We start from the raw sequence: 16,136 nt of genomic DNA on the forward strand, positions 1-16,136 counted from the left end.
GGGTTCAGTTTCTAAGAAATCATTATGCCCTGAATTTTAGGGCCTTTCATTAAAAATGAAAATGTGTCAAAAAGATTTTGTATGGCAAGCTATGTGATGTCATAACTAGAAAATATGAGATATGTAAAAAATCCTAACCTTTTCAACTGGGGGAATCTTTTAAACTTTTTTTCCCCATTTAGAACAATGAACAATGATCTTATAAAGCAGTTTGCTGGGGGGTGGGGGGGGGAATGTGACATTTCTAATTCATTCTGAAGTTTTTCACTAGAATTTTTAAACTTTTAAAATAGATCGAGGCTCTAAACTCACTTGAAAAGTGACCGACCAATCTATAAACCAGTGGGTAAGTGACTTTTTTAATCATGAGAAGAATATGTAGCATGTTAGAAATATTGCATGTATCAAACCTTTCAATTTATGAAGCTCTGTAGAAAATATTATGCACATAAATTCTCTCCAGAAGGTACTCTGCTCATAACTTAGTTTCTGTTGAACATCTAATCAAAGACTGTGCCCTTCATAATAGCATATTAGTGTGCTTTAAAGTCATAAATCCATAAAAACAGGACCCAGTCAAATTGAATACAGGATGCTTGTTAATCTGGTGCTGTGTCTGTTTTAAGCAACTAACCTTGGATTACAAATTTGAAACAAGTTAATACTATCAGATATTGAAATATTTGTCTTCTTACTTATCATGCTCTGTAACTGAGAGAGCAGATGCATCCTGACCATTAACAGTCATGACAAATTGCCTTGCTAATGAACGTTACACACTGAAGGTGCCATAGCTGATTAAACTACAATTTCCCACTACCAGATAGAGAAAGAGTTGGGGACTCCAGCAGTGGGTGACTCTGATATTCTGCCAACAGGCCTTTAGGGCACAGTGCGATATTCAGAAAAACACTCTAAATTCCATATGAACATATTCTGAAAGCCTATGTGTATACAACAGGTTTTAAAAGCATATTAGATAAAACAGCTTAGGTTGTAGCTGATGAGCCGTGAAAAATAGATGTGTTTAACTATTTGGTATCCTTGCAAGTATGTGTTAAAGAATATTCTCTGATGTGGGTTTCTCTCGCTCTCTCCTTCCCTTTCCCCGCCCCCAAAACATTGCGTGTGCTTTGCATCTCACATAATCTTTTGTCAGTTCTTTTGTTGGTGCAAAATTGGCAGCAGTTCAAATTCAAAGTACTCCTATTCATTTACTGACCAATGTCATTCTAGTTCACATCAGCCAGAGAGCTAAGCTCTAAAAAACATAAAAGACTTGCTTCACCACTGACGAATAATGTGTACACTTTTACAGAGCTTAAACCTTAATGCTTTCCCTGAAACTAACAATACAGTATATCTTATCATTCCTTTTTCACAAGCAGGCAGCTGCTGAAACGCTTGCCACTTCAAAATATCAATTGCTTGCCAGAGTTGTCCTCAACACACCCTGTCAAATTCATGTATATTGTGCAATGAAAATGGTGCAGGGCTGAAAGCTAGAAATTGTGTCAAATTCTGCTGTAAGGGTATGATGTGCAAAGAACAATGTATGACAACCGTAGAGACTACAAACAATGGCACTGGAGCCAGGGACTTCATAGATCACAACTGTGCCTGTACATATTTTATTGTAGGCATTATATATTTAAAGCATGACAAATGTACCATTGTACATTATGTGCTGCACAAATAGAAGCTCCTCCCACTCATTCGCCTTTTGCATTTCTCTTGATGATGGAAACATAGTTGAGTTTCATTTTTTTCTCTTCTCTTAAAACACTGAAGATTCCTAAATCATAAAGGAAACACACACATACACACACACACACACAAGGTTATCAAAAGAGTAACAGAAAACAGAAGGCAATAATACAAGATGAGAAAATGATATCTTGTTCACTTAACATTTTGGCTTCTCTCTGAGGACACAAAAGCAAGGATTATCTTCAACACGAACTGAGGGTATGAAGAGAACTACGCTATCACTATGCCTATAAATTGTTGTCTACCTAATTTTAATGCAGATAAGTGCTGGCTTATTGATTTGCACGATTTTCCAGCAAAATGGAAATCCCACGTGAATATGTTCTTTGTGTGCAGAAAATATGGCTTAAGAAGCTTTTACTATTATTGCTTTCCTATGCCAAAAGAACAATTAAGAAAATAATATCTCACTACCCTATCAGGTCTACAAACTAACGCTGATTAATTTCTTAGATTTTAAATATCCCTTCCCATTTCCTGATTCGCTCTGTTTGCTTTAAATGAGTCTCTGGTTATTGAAAAGTTGTTTTTCTTCTAAACATCTCTTTAAATAACATGTAAAATCTGAAAATATTCTCATTTTGGTACACACCTACTTAATAAAGGAGCTCACGGCTATAACAACCCGACACTAATTCAGTCAATGACTGTGGAAATGGAAACATGTTTATGGGAGAAGATTACTATGAATATATATTAATCTCTTCTACCACCTAGCTTAGGTTACAAAACCTTTATCACACAAGTAGCTTGGAGTGGAATTAACTGACTCGAGGCTAAGGAAAATGAACAGATATGTTTTTAAGGTGTTAATAAATATTTTGGAAAGAGAATAGGTGGTTTAGGTGCTTAGGGGTGCTGACCTTTGCTATGTTGATTAGTGGGACAATGATGCATTATTAACACACAGCAGCTGTACCTGAACTGCTGCCATGAATATAATAGCCTTTTATAGCCATCAGGGGAGTGAGGTAGGAGGCCTTTATTAACCACGAGACATGATTAGCACATTATGTGAACTTTACTAGGCAAATTATCTCTTATTGAAATATAATGTTGGTTATAACTAATTGTAAACATGATTTTTAAAACTTCGCAGTGAAAAATTCAAATGTTTTACTACCATTCAGCTCATTATTGGCTGGTAATCGCCGACGAAAACATGGTCTATTTTGTGGGAGGTACTTACAGGAGCTGAATCTCAAAAGGCAGATTGTGTCACAGAAGGCTGCCTTTAAAATTATTTAGCATTACAAGTTCAGGGATATTAGCATACATGCAAACTTTCTCTCCCTAATTAAGTAAAAGTGTTCATGAACTAGAAACGCTGCTTTGGGATTTTTCTTCCTTTTCATTTCTTTAAGTAGTTCTTAAAAGATTAGTTTTGCAGTAAATTTTTGAGAGTTACCTTGAAAAATAACAGCATAATTTATTTCAAAAAGCTTAATTTTGGGAGAGGAAAGATTATCCCATTAGCCTTAGTAACTGAACATAGCTCTGAGAGTCCATTATGAACAGTCTTTTATGCCCTGGCAGGAAGTCATTAACATAAAATAAATCATTAGCTTTGATATTAAGCTTCTACTATCTGCAGGTTTCTATGATTAATGTTCATGACTGCATCTGCCAAATGATAAAATATACTTTTTGTTGGAAGGTTATCCTGCCTCTTTATTATTAACATTTCTCTTGATACAATTGTTACTGGCATTTTAGGCTGAGCCATATTGGTATAGAAAAGAAGCACCGGTTTTTTTCACTGGTATGAAAATACTAACGCCTATAACACTTTACCCATCATTTTTTAAATTAACCATTTGATTGAGTTAACGGACTTAAGGAAATCAGGCAGCGCTCAGATACTCTTCCAGTGTAATTGCACTGTCTTTAGGCCCAGTTGACCCATTCTTTAATTAACCTTGCACATTATATTTCGCATCTCTGACCCATATATCAGAGGAAGGCATAGAGAGGTAAACTTGCTTCCCTGAAGTCAGGAACAAGAGGGCATTTCCCTCTTTCGCAGTTATTCTCCACTTTTATCTTATCTTCCTACACTGCAAAACAGGCAACAGGCCTCATCAATAGCATCTCTCCTTAGGTGCATTGGCTCTTAATGCAGAGAGGGAAAAAGAGACCCCCCGGGGGGCCTATCAATATCTGAGGGAGGGAGATTACACACTGTACCTACAGAGACTCCACTTTCCTAATTCACCTTTGACTCTCCAGAAAGGTTATCTCTTTGACCGTCTTCCTGAAAGAACCCCTAGTCTACAACTTTTCAAAACACTTTTATTCCACTAGGGCAGCAGAAATAGAAGAAATGGGCTGAGAATGCAGTATTTTGCTAAATTCTTTGAATTTTTTTTAACATCTTTCACCACAAGATTTCAAATAATCTACCTCCTTAATTCTCATAAGTCTTCTTTGATACAAATATAAATTATTTTCTCTACTGGATATATGGAAGACTGGAACACAGATGGATTAAAGGTTTTGGTGTCAGAACTTTTACCAGGCACAGAACAAAGTCAGGCTTCTCAAGAGAATGGGAAACAGAGTGGGAGGGGAATCACATCCTCTTATGGTTAGGTTTATTTTGCCTAGGGAGTAAGTCAACATAGACTTAACGGCACTTGGTTTTTTCTCTCAAATATTCAACATAATGGAGTCTTTCCCTGAGAAGGGCCTATGGTTTTCCTCAAAAAGACCTGGTTCTTTAGTCGTATTAGGATATAACATGTCTGTTTAAAGCCCTAAGATTCTGAACAGCATCTTCTCCTGTGAAATACTGCTGAGTATCTTAAAAGGGAGTGGTAACCAGGTATTCCTAGTAGTCATGATGTTTTTCCTTTGTTGCTGCTGTTATACACATGAGGGGGTCTGCCATTTAGGATAAATTTTCATGTATTTATGACCAGAAATATTCCAGAACCATGAGAAGCACAAACACACACACACACATGCAAATACATATGCACATACAAATCCACCCCCACACACCCATACACATGCACATACCCATACGCACACCAATGTTTCTAGCTCAGTAACCCCACTCCCAAAGTGGCATCAAAGACTTCAGTCAAAAGGCATTTTAGCCAAAAGCTGGTATCATCACTACTGTGGATCAGACAAATGACCTGTAAGACCACATGGCACCCAAAATACGTTCTATTTTCTTGGCCACTGGCAAAGCTTTTTATCAACCAACCATGGCCTCCTTTAATTAGGAGTCCTTTCCAGACAGTTTCATAAAAGCACATAACTCAGGAATGAAAAACGATAGATACTTGGCTAAAGCAGAACCATTTAAATCTCCCAAGTAAAAAACAAACAGATAAAAAGCATTAATAGTGACCCTGGTTTCATGACCTTTGATACTATAAATATGTATCAGTGATGATTTTTTCATGAGTAACTTGGAAATCTGAAAATAGCTTTTAAAATTTAACTTTACAATTTTTATCAAGTGAGGCAAACTTGCCATAGATCAAACTAAAGAAGTGTGGGAAATAGTAATACCTCCCATCAGGAAAGAGCAAGGAGTTTCTGGAATTACCCTCCCTTCTCGTCTTTTCTGCTGCACCATCAACATCCAAGCACAGAGCAATATAATGTTCCCATTTTCAAAATGAATGCTGTAGGGAGCAACATGTTATAACCAGGAAAAGCTCATTCAGGTTAATGTGAATTCCATGTCTCAAAGTATTATGGAAGAACTGCTATAATTAACAGTCTGTTGGCACTTCCATTATAAACCACATTTCTAAGCAGTTTATAACTCAACTGTTTGTAATGAGAAATTGCTCTTTGGGATGAAACTTGGCATGCAAGGTTTAAAACAAAAAATTCTCAAATTCATTAGGCCAGATGTAAGCGGTATCATCTTGGCATTGTGGTTTCCTAGTGGACAACCTGTTTAACACAATTCGTTATCAATCAGGGGAGACCAGCCTATCTAGTTCTGAAAAGTGCATGTTCAAAGAAAAAGATCAATTGAAAATACATCAATAACTCCGAGGTAGAAGTAAATGAAAAGGGAAAAAAGCATGTCAAAATTTGGTAAAATTAATAACTTGGGTGAACATGCAATTTAAACAAATAAGGGAACATTCTAGCTTCTAAGATGCCTCAAACAGAAGCTTCTTGCAGGCAAGAACTACAGTTAGGATCATGAGAGCCACGGTGTCTAATAACTATGATGTGCTACAGTCTTGTTTTCTGATAAAAGTATGAATTTTATATTCTTGTATTTGGATGCATACAATATAAGTTTTATTCTATACAACAACTGATCTTATTTTTAAAATGTAATTGTTAATAGCATACAATCAACTCATGATAATTACATTTCATTTTTATTGACATGTAAGATAATTATCCTACCTGTGACTTCTCAGAAATCTTGAGATTCACACTCAGATAGCTAAAATGTAGGGTGGTAAGTGATCTAAATTTGATTAATTGATTCAGTTCTACATGGCCAACCATTCCCATTCTAGTTATCTACGTATATTCTGATGAGAATACATCCACATGCTAACCCCTGTTACTTACCTCAAGTGTAACCCAACCTAATTTACTGTATTCCAACTGAAGATCACAGCCCCATCTTCATACTATTTTTGAATCTAAACATAGCCTTCTCACTGAGGAAGGATGTTTAAGGGGTTTATCTCTGAGCTCTAAATACACTGCACAAAATGGGAGGGGACGTGGAAGGGAGACTATAATAGCTTAGAAATACCAGTCATGGTTATTTTTCCTCTCAGCATCATATGGGGGTTGTCTTACTCTAGTATAATATTGTGTAACTCCACATCATCCATTCAGGTCGGGGGGATGGGGAAAGGAAAACAGCATAATTTGGGATTTCAAAAAGCAGATATGGGCCTGAGAGCTGGTAGATTCCAAATAGAAAACAGAATCAGGCTACTGCAAGAATGGATATGTTCACATGATTATGATGGTGATGAAGGAAGGTGAGCTGAAGAGGGAGCCAGGCAGCCTAGGCAACCACAATGGTGATTAGTGTCCAGTGGAGAAGAGAGTTCAGATTAGAAGTACAGACCTCCTAGGTTAAAATTAAGATTGGGGAGGAGAGTAGCAAAAGCAAAGGTGGTCCCAGGAGTTGGAGTGGCCGGGAAATGGGTAACTGGGAAGGAGATAGAGAGGTGGGAGATAAGAGGTGCTGGGCACACTGGTAGACTTGCGACTGAAGGCTGACTTTAAAACAGAAAAGGAAGAATCATCAGCATTTGAGAAACACCCCTAGGGTCTTTTCAAGTTTCTAAAGTCCTAGCAAAAGTTTAGAAAGCACTATAATAAATCACCCTTCACAGCTAAATAAAATCACTGTGCTCCCCACTACCTTCGTCATTTTCTAGGCTAACACTCTTGAATGGAGCCCATCACAAAAAACATATCACCACTAGAAACAGTCTCTCACACACCAAAACCAACATTTGAGAACCAGATTGGTACCTAGGAAACTACCCCTAAAATTGGAAATTTCCCTACTTCTTCCTGTTCCACTGTTCTTAATTCCCTTGCAATCACATCATTTAAACAAAATCCACAATGATCATTCAATTAGATATTTACATATTAGTTTAGTTTTCATAACTAGGCAAAATATCAAAATTCTCCTTAATATCACTTACTAACTTTTAAAATACACGATAAACTGTGAGAATACTAAACTACCTATGCAATGTTAAAAATAACATCAGATCCCTCTAAAGCTCATGACTATAACTTTGTTTGCACAGACATTTAAAATTGAATTTGCAATATTGAAATAACCCACACAGTCAACATAGCTACATTTGAAGCTTTTGTATAATATCTGATTTAGTGGCCAAAACCCATGATTGCTTGGTTTATGCTCTTTCTTACATAGGTATTTATTTAAAACATATTTAACAACCTCAAAACTTCTGAAAAGTGCCAGCTGATAAAACTCCCAGGGGAATTTTAATTATATATATGATGTATGAAGTATCAACTACGAATTTCCCAAAGTCCTAGAAGTTATGGAGGTGGATGGAGAACTAGTCAAGCATAATGCTCTAAACTTATAACCCTCCCTTCTTTTCACTCTTTCTCCCCATACTCCTCCTTCATCTACTCCTCCTCCCATCCTCTTCCTTTTTCTTACATTTACTGTTCAAAATAGGAATAATGACTCCTTCTTAATGTGCTTGCAAATCTTGTATTTTTGATGTGATGAGTATTGCCACATTAAAGTATAACACATAATACATTCTAAATAGGAAAATAAGCTCAAAGGAGATTTTGCAGAGACTGTAATGAATCTTGTTATTCTTAAAAGTTATCAAATGTCTAATGTTTGCCCTGACATTTTCAAGCAGAGTTCATCACAAATGGGTCCTTCCTTGTGCGTTTTCACGAAAAAGAACATATGCACTGTCCTTCCTCATTTCAATGATAAAAGCTGAATATTCCGAATGCCCATTATTCTTCACTCTGTATATCACCAGCATGAAGCATGGGTTTGTGTTTTGGACTTCCCTGTTTCTAAATCAACCAAAGAAAGATTCAGGACATGATTCCATAAAGGCAACCACTGAGAACAGTGAAGCCCATTATTTCTCCTCCCACTGCAGGCTGAGGTCACCATCCCTGTCATTAGCCATGTCATAACATAATTGTATTACTACTCCTTATGTGGGCAGATACTGAGCAATAACTGAACACATCACATCGTTGTAAAAATGAAAAAGTACCACTTCTTTGTCCTATCTTAGCATAAAACCAGTGAAAACAATCTTTGGAAATGACGCTGCACTAAGAAACTGAAAAGAACTGTTATTACTCTGTAGGTATATATTTAAACTGATGATCTGACATCTTTAACTAGAATAGAAAATAAGACTATATCACTACAGAACTCCAATTGTAAGCTCATTTAATCCAATTTATTTTGGTAGCATTCAGCTCAATTAAGGGATACAACGTTACTTCAAATAGACTAATTAGATGAAACTCCACTATGGTACTCATCTTTCAATGTCTGAAATACAACCATGCTTTAGGCTGCAAGAGGTGAATACTGCTAACTCCAGCCTCCATGTGTCTGTCCAGTCTATGAGCTACACTGCTATTTCCAATACTGACCTACATACAGCAACATGCCACCCGTTCTGGCTGTTTGTATAAGAGATGCCTCACACACTTGCCTTAACCAACATCATTCTCATTGTTCCCACAATGGCCTGTGTGAAAATGGAGGCCACTTTGCATAGTGATATGTTCATAACGCATATTAGTCTTACAATAGAGCAATACTAGATTAAACCGTTTCCAAAAATGCCTCCTCCAGAGTTTATTAACTGAAAAATGGAAGTAGTGTTTTGGCAATCTATAGAGCAGCAGTGCCGGAAAGTGTCAGCAGAGGAAAACAATCACATTTTAGTTTAGAAAGCTTCAGGAAGAGAATATTCATTTTCTCCATTAGAGTCTCTTCTGACACTGAAAACAATGTCACTGGGAAACTGTAGCTACAGTTGTAGGATTCTAAAGCACAGATAGATACTGGTTCCGCTGGGATTTAGCACACCAACTTTAAATAGCAAAGTGTTGACAGGTTTAAAATAAAGATAATAAGTAATTTATGATCTTATCACCCTATTAAAAACAAATCACCTGACAAACTGACTGCTATTTGTAATAAACTACATATTCATTACGCCTCCGAAGGAAGCAAGATTTACTTTGCAGTATTGTTCTTTTGGGGATGTCTGATCCAACTTGTTTTAATAAATGTAGGCACAGATTTCTTACTTCGCCTTTTCCAAACTTCTGTCCTTCTTCCATTTCCCTGCAAATCCACTCATGTCATTGCAAAAACAAATGCTAGTTGACTGCATTATGCACAACTACAATTGTAGAGCTGGACAGAAATTTTGTACCAATGCTAATCACGGTGGAGTGAAAAAACTCAAGTGCCTGGGCTTTGTGGGGCCTAGAAAACTATTCAGTACATTAAATATAATCAGGGACCAGTGACAAATATATCTGATGGACTGCTACATAGAGATGGGCCAGAGATGTCCCTGGAGAAACATTTCCATGAAGTCTTCTTCTACTATTAGAAACATATCTTATGACTTTGCATTTTAAAAATCTATTATTCTCTGGATAAGTTAAATAGAAGACCCGCAACTAGTCTATAGAAAGGGTGCCTCATTTGCATTTAAAAAGAACAGTTTGCTTCTTATACACGGGGTGACTTAAAAGGAACTTCAATGAGCTAGTAAAGAAATTCTGAATACTTTCTAAATTAATTTATTCAATTCACAGCACAACTCACTAAAATTATTTAAAGCACTTAATTGGAAAATGATTTAATATATTGAAGTAATTCCTGATTTTTCCAAAGCATTTAACTTTTAAATTAAATCTGACCCTACTTATCACAAGAACGAGGAGTGAAATGTGTATCCAAGTCATTAACTTCTTTTGGGGGCCTAAAATCACTGATAAACTTAATAAGATTTGTCCAGTTTCATTGCCAAAATAGTTCTGAGCTTTTGGTTCCGGTAACTACAGTGGAATATATCTTTACTCTCCAAGATAGGGCTGCAACTTTATTATTTTTTATTAGCAATAGTGTTGGTGTCATAAGCAAAACAAAACGTAACACGATACTTGAGTGTACAGACAAAACAGATTTTAGACTAAAAGAACTATGTCACCAGCAAATAATGAAACTTCATCACACAAACTCCTCTGCGCTCGCCAAAGTTCCCCGTACCTTTCAACTTGTCCCTAGCTGAAGGGCTCCCTGTACAATGGAAGCCCTTCTGCCCTTGCTCAAGACTGGATGTCCCTCTTTTCTAACTTGCCTAAACACCATCGGCACACAGCACAGTCCTTTGAGTGGGTCTCACACTGGACACAGCACCGAGGAGCTTCTCCACGGGGAAGTGTGTGTGTGAGAGCCTGACTGTGTGTCAACACTGTCCATGACTCGGAGCTGCGACTCGGTCGCGTGGTGGGGAGTCCAGGGGCTGAGAAGGCAGAGCACTAAGTATCTCTGCATCAGGTAAAAAAGCTGTTTGGTGACGACTCGCCACCAGGCAAATGTTGGCAGTCCCAACTATTTTTCCTGTGTAATACACCGAGGGTCGCCATGGATGTGCCTGCAGGGGCGGTGAGTATCAGGCAGATTTATCACCAAGCGGGAGCTGGGCGTCTAAAAGGCCCGCCCCGCGTTTTAGAGACCTCAATTCTCTCTGCCAACGTACATCCAACGGGACTGCTTAGACACGAACAGCTAGCCCTAGGCGGGGGCAGTCGTGCCCTGCGACCACTTTGGGGGACCGGTCCCTGAGTGTCCTCCCTCTCGGGGATGAGAGAGTTCGAGAAGCCGGGAGAGTAACCCCCTCCCTCGTACCCCCTGACTGTCCTATAGGTGGACCCAGCCGAACTCCGCAGCAGCCCGGGCCAGCGCCCCACCTCCGGGTCACCGGCAGGATCCGCCTCTCCCCGGGCCCCCGCGGCCCTGGCACCCGAGGTCAGCGGGCCGTGGGTACAACTCAGCAGCGGACCCTGCTCCAGCCCCATGCCGAGTGCGGGAGCTTTGGACTTGAACGCGACGTGCTCGCCCGGCTCCAAACAAACTTGCAATTTCCGCGCGCACCCCTAAAACAGGAGCTGTTCTCCAAACCGTGACCCAGCTACCCCGCTGTGCTGTGGCCCGCGGACCTGTGTCCGAACCCGGGCTCGGCTGCTGGAACCGGTTTGGGAAAACAAAAGAGTCGTGGGGCAGTTTTCCCTATGGGGGGCAGGGGCGCCTCCCGGGTCCCTGCACCCCGACTCCCGGTTGCTCCCTGGCAACTACTCCGGAGAAGGGAAGTGGTGCCACGAGCTCCCACTGCCCGGGAGAGGGAGGGAGAGAGAAGGGGCAACTGGGAAATAAACTGAATTCTCTTACTCTGCCTCCGTTCCTGGACCCCAGACACACCCCCAAAGTATTCCACGGTTTTCTCTTATTATTTTTTTAAACGCCCCCCGGCAAACCTAGGCAGGGATCCTTAGTCGCGAACAGCAGGAAGAAAAGAATCCGAGCAAATCGTGTCACTTTCCGCACAATCGCGGTGTTTGGCAAGCCCCCGGAGCTACTACACAATATTTACTACCCAAGCGCACGCAGGCTGCAGCGGGCTGCGAGCCGAGCGCGCCCGGGACCGGCCTCCGCCAAGCCGGCCCCGCCGCGGCCCGGCCACCGCCGCCCCCCTCCCGTGATCAAGCAGCAAGAACACGGTGGAAACAAAAGCAGAGCGTTCACCTTGTTGCAATAGTAGGGGTCCAGGCAGGGAGAAGGTCCCAGACAGGGAGCGTCGGGCGCAGCGGCGGGCTGGGCTGGAGGTGGATAAAATCTTACGTCCATTTCACTCTCACATCAAGCAACTCCTTTTCTTTTTCCTTTTTTTTAAAAAAAGTGTTCAGCAAAACAAGCTTAGACGGAACAGAGTGAGGTGTCTGGGCTCAGGAGTAAAAGAAACACCTTCCTTCCCTCACATCCGTTTGTGGTTTGTTTAAGAAGAAGAGGAGAAAAAAAAAAAAAAAAAAAGAGGGGGGAAAAGCGCTCAACTCTCCCCCAAGCCGCGGCGCGCACCCGTCGGCGCCGAGCGCGCAGCCTGCTCCACCGCCGCCTCTCGGTCCCGCCGCCGCCGCTGCAGCCGCCGCCGCCGGGCAGGTAACTTCATGCGCTCATTGTCCCCCCCGCCCGCCCCCCCATCTCCGCCTCCCGCGCCCCTCGCAGCCCAGCACACGCGCTCGGGCTCTAGGTACTGGGCGTTTTATTGGAGACTGAGTTGCTCTGCGTGTAGTTTATTTTCTCCACCTTGGAGGCCCGGGATGTGGGGGTTGGGGGGGAAATTCAGAGGGGACAGGGCGGGAGGGGGACGAGCGTCCCGGGCCGGGCGGGGTAGGGAGCGCGGCCGGACGCTAGCTGCTCACGGCCCAATGGCTGCTTTTCGGAGCCGAAGGCCGGAGACTGGAGAAAGGAGGAGCGGAGAAGGAGAAGGAGGAGAGCACGGCCCGGCTGGGACAGAAACGGTGGGACCCTGGGAGGCCCCCGCTGTGCCCGTGCCGCGCTCCTCGGGGCCAGCGCGTCGCACACAAAGGGGCTGGCGAGCCAGAGCTACCGGCGGCCTCGGGGTACCGTGGGGAGCGCGCAGCGAGGGGGCGCTGTGGCGCACCCCGCCCCGCAGCCCCGGAGCCCCGCCCCCGGCCCGCCCCGGCCCCACCCCACTCCCACCGCCCCCTCCGCGGCCGTCCCCACCCCAATCTCCGCGACCCCCACACTGCCCCTCGGCTATTCCCCACCCCTATCACTGTGCTTGGCCCGTAGTGGAGGTGACTTTCCTGCGCAGCGCCGCTCCTGAGGGCCGAGAACCCACAGGGAGTGCGACCCCTCTGCACGCTGTGAGTGGGCAATGTCCGAGGGACTCGAGCCGATCGAAGGTTGAGGAGCCGCTCGCCTGGGAGTGGACGGCCTGGAAGAGCCGCCCCTCTTTGGTTTCTCTCTCCCGCCTGCAGTCCGCACCCCTCCGAGATTCGTGCCCCACTGGACGGCTTGCGAAGGCTGAGGCTGCCTTGGGGACTCACAAAAGGCCACAGGGGTGATTCGATGTGTAAATAGGGAAACAATCATCAGCACACAATCCGGCTAAAGGGATAACATATGAGTTTGCTTGTTGCCCCTCATGGGATTCTTCTCTTTTTATAGCAGGACGCCCTGTAGTGCTCTTGGCGGTCCACGAAAAAGTTGGAGTCCGCCTCCCCATTTCTCCGGTCGGTGAGTGGCAGAAGGAAATCGCCAATCATGTTTTCCCGCTTTGCCTCCCCAACTCGGAAACTTGCAACTTGCAGTGTCCTGGAGGTTGGGGCAGTTTGGGGTCTCTTGGCTGCTGTCCAACAGATTTATCTCTAAGAGCAGTGTCCTGGATGGGAGGTCCAAGTAGGAATGGGCGACATTTACCTCCCTCTCCGGGAGCAGCCCTGCACACTAGGGCCCAAAATTCTGCAAGAGAGCTTGGAAGTTCTTCATCCGTTCCACTTGTTTTGCTACTCCACACACCCTTCTAGAACATGTGGATTGCCAACTGCTCTTCGTAACTTTTCCATAAGTGTCTCTTCCCGTGTATTTCAGAGCACCAGGCAAATACAAGCAGAGAGACCCGGAAAAAAAAATTATGAAGACAGCATTAATGATAAAATTAACGTGGCTGAGTGGATTGTCAATGCAAGTGCCTTTACTAACTCTATGTTAAGTTTTGCTTTGTACTCCTTACATCCTCTTTCTCTTAAGCCATTGTTTTAATTTCTTCTCGTTATCATTTTTAAAAGTAGCAAATACAGCTTTCTTCCTACCTTCACGATTGACATGGTGGAGGTTGGGTTGCAAAGAGGAAGCAGTAAGAAAAAATAATTCTTCTATACATTCACAAGTCTTTCAAGGCACAAAATAAAAGTAAGAAATAGAAAATGTGTCCTTTCTCCTAATAAAGGTCTTTATAATGAAATTTAAATGAAGTTTTGTGTTTCATAACATCAGCTTTCCGAATACTATTGTAGATACTAAAATGTGCCTATATGTATTTCCTTCCACAATAATAATAATAATAGTAATAATAAACTTTTTAGATTCAAATTAAACATTTCTCAGCTTAAATTTCTATCCTCAATCCAACATTTATTATATCAAAACTTGATTTTTAAAAATAAAAGTTTCTTGGAATTCATCATTTATGTCTGTTTCATGGCCTTGTGAACATCAGGAAGATGAAATGAAATGGTTCAAGACTGGAATGCCATTATCTGCATCTTGACACCTGGGAGATAATGATGTCTCCTGCTTTGCTCTACAGACCTACCACTTTTCTCTGCTTTAAAGGAAAATCCAAACGCAGGAGACCTGTGCATTCCTCTACATAATCAAGAGTCTGGTTTCTTCCATAGGAGTGTATGGAGTCAAAGTGGTATTCTGTACATGGCATGGTGTGATAGGTGGGAATATGAGCTACTGGGGGGAAAAGTTCCTTCTTCTAGCCACTTATACAAAGAGAGGCCATCTCAGTGTAATCTGAAAAAATGCTCACTTTATAATGCTGTATCCAAGGCCCATCATAAACTAAATGGATGTATTTCTACTAAAAGTTGGGGAAAGTTGAATAGCTAAACCTCTGAATAAATCTTCTTAATTTAGAAAATAAAATAGTAGAGTGTCATTGTAATACTTTTCAGTTCCTGGACATTCAACTCCACGTCATGGATAAATAAAATAGTTATTTGTCCATTCATTCATTCATTTGTACATTAACAGACAGAGTGGTGAAAAACACTAATGCTATGTGTTATTTACAGGTTTAAAATACAAAAACAAATTATTTAAAATGATTCTTGCTCTAGATGTAGTCTTTCAGAGCAGTATTTTCCAACCTCGTCTGTTCAGTGAAGTCATCTTAGCAGTTTTGAAAAATACTCATGCCAGAGCCCCACCCACATAGATTCGGATTCAGTTCTTTTGGGTAGGGCCTGAGCATAGGAATTTTTAAAAGCTCTCTAGTGGCTTTAATTTTCAGAAAAGATTGAGAATCACTGGCCTAAAAGGAAAGATAAGGCAGTCTAGAAGGAAAGAGTCTAAGGACAAAGGAAATGTTAAAAGCATGAAATTATAGTAGATAGGCTGGGTTGTCATTTTGTCTTGGTCCCCATAAGAGAACATTGAGGATCACCACTCCCAGAACCCCATCACCTACACTGCATTTTAGAGATGGAGTTGGCAATTTGCCCATTTACTCTTAGTAAACTTGCATGACTTGTAAAGGTCCAGGTTATAGTTTATTCATCTGACCTAGGAACTTTATGTACTCTATTTACCAGAAAATGAGTGCCTGTAAACAAAACGTCTCTTTACTAGTGCTGATGTAATACTATCAGTACCTACTTGTGAAATATCTACTATGTCATGGACCTGGTCCTAATTTCTTTGCATTGAATTTCGCTGTCTTATTTAATTTTCCAGATTACTTTGGAAAGCCTCATCAGTAATTACAGACCACACGGAGCATTTGATTTTGTTGCCTCAACATTGGCCATCTTCATTTTAATTATAGTTTCACTAATTGCTATGTTTTCAAATTTATACTTGTTTTCAGTGACCACATTTTATGTCTACTGATTCTTTGTATTATGTAGGTTAAGTTCTAAATCTTGTAGTAACGTCTCCAAATCACATATAGAGTGCGTTACTTTGGGGAAAATAGCTTTTAGACAGTTAATCTTATCTGTGATTTACAAGAGTCTTATAAATATTATTCAACAAACCA

The 16,136-nt window shown here is 41.4% G+C and overlaps 1 protein-coding gene across 1 annotated transcript in view; it reads right to left on the reverse strand.

Annotated features, from left to right (window-relative positions):
* Positions 1-12,484, reverse strand: part of TOX (thymocyte selection associated high mobility group box) — a 310,020-nt gene extending 297,536 nt beyond the window's left edge. The window contains exon 1 of the mRNA XM_025395197.1: positions 12,089-12,484. Within this exon, the coding sequence (XP_025250982.1) occupies positions 12,089-12,190 (102 nt within the window). The 5' untranslated portion in view covers positions 12,191-12,484. The remainder of the gene's footprint in view (positions 1-12,088) is intronic.
* Positions 12,485-16,136: the final 3,652 nt, after the last annotated feature.

This window comes from Theropithecus gelada, chromosome 8, assembly GCF_003255815.1.
Source record: "Theropithecus gelada isolate Dixy chromosome 8, Tgel_1.0, whole genome shotgun sequence".
Taxonomy (NCBI): domain Eukaryota; kingdom Metazoa; phylum Chordata; class Mammalia; order Primates; family Cercopithecidae; genus Theropithecus; species Theropithecus gelada.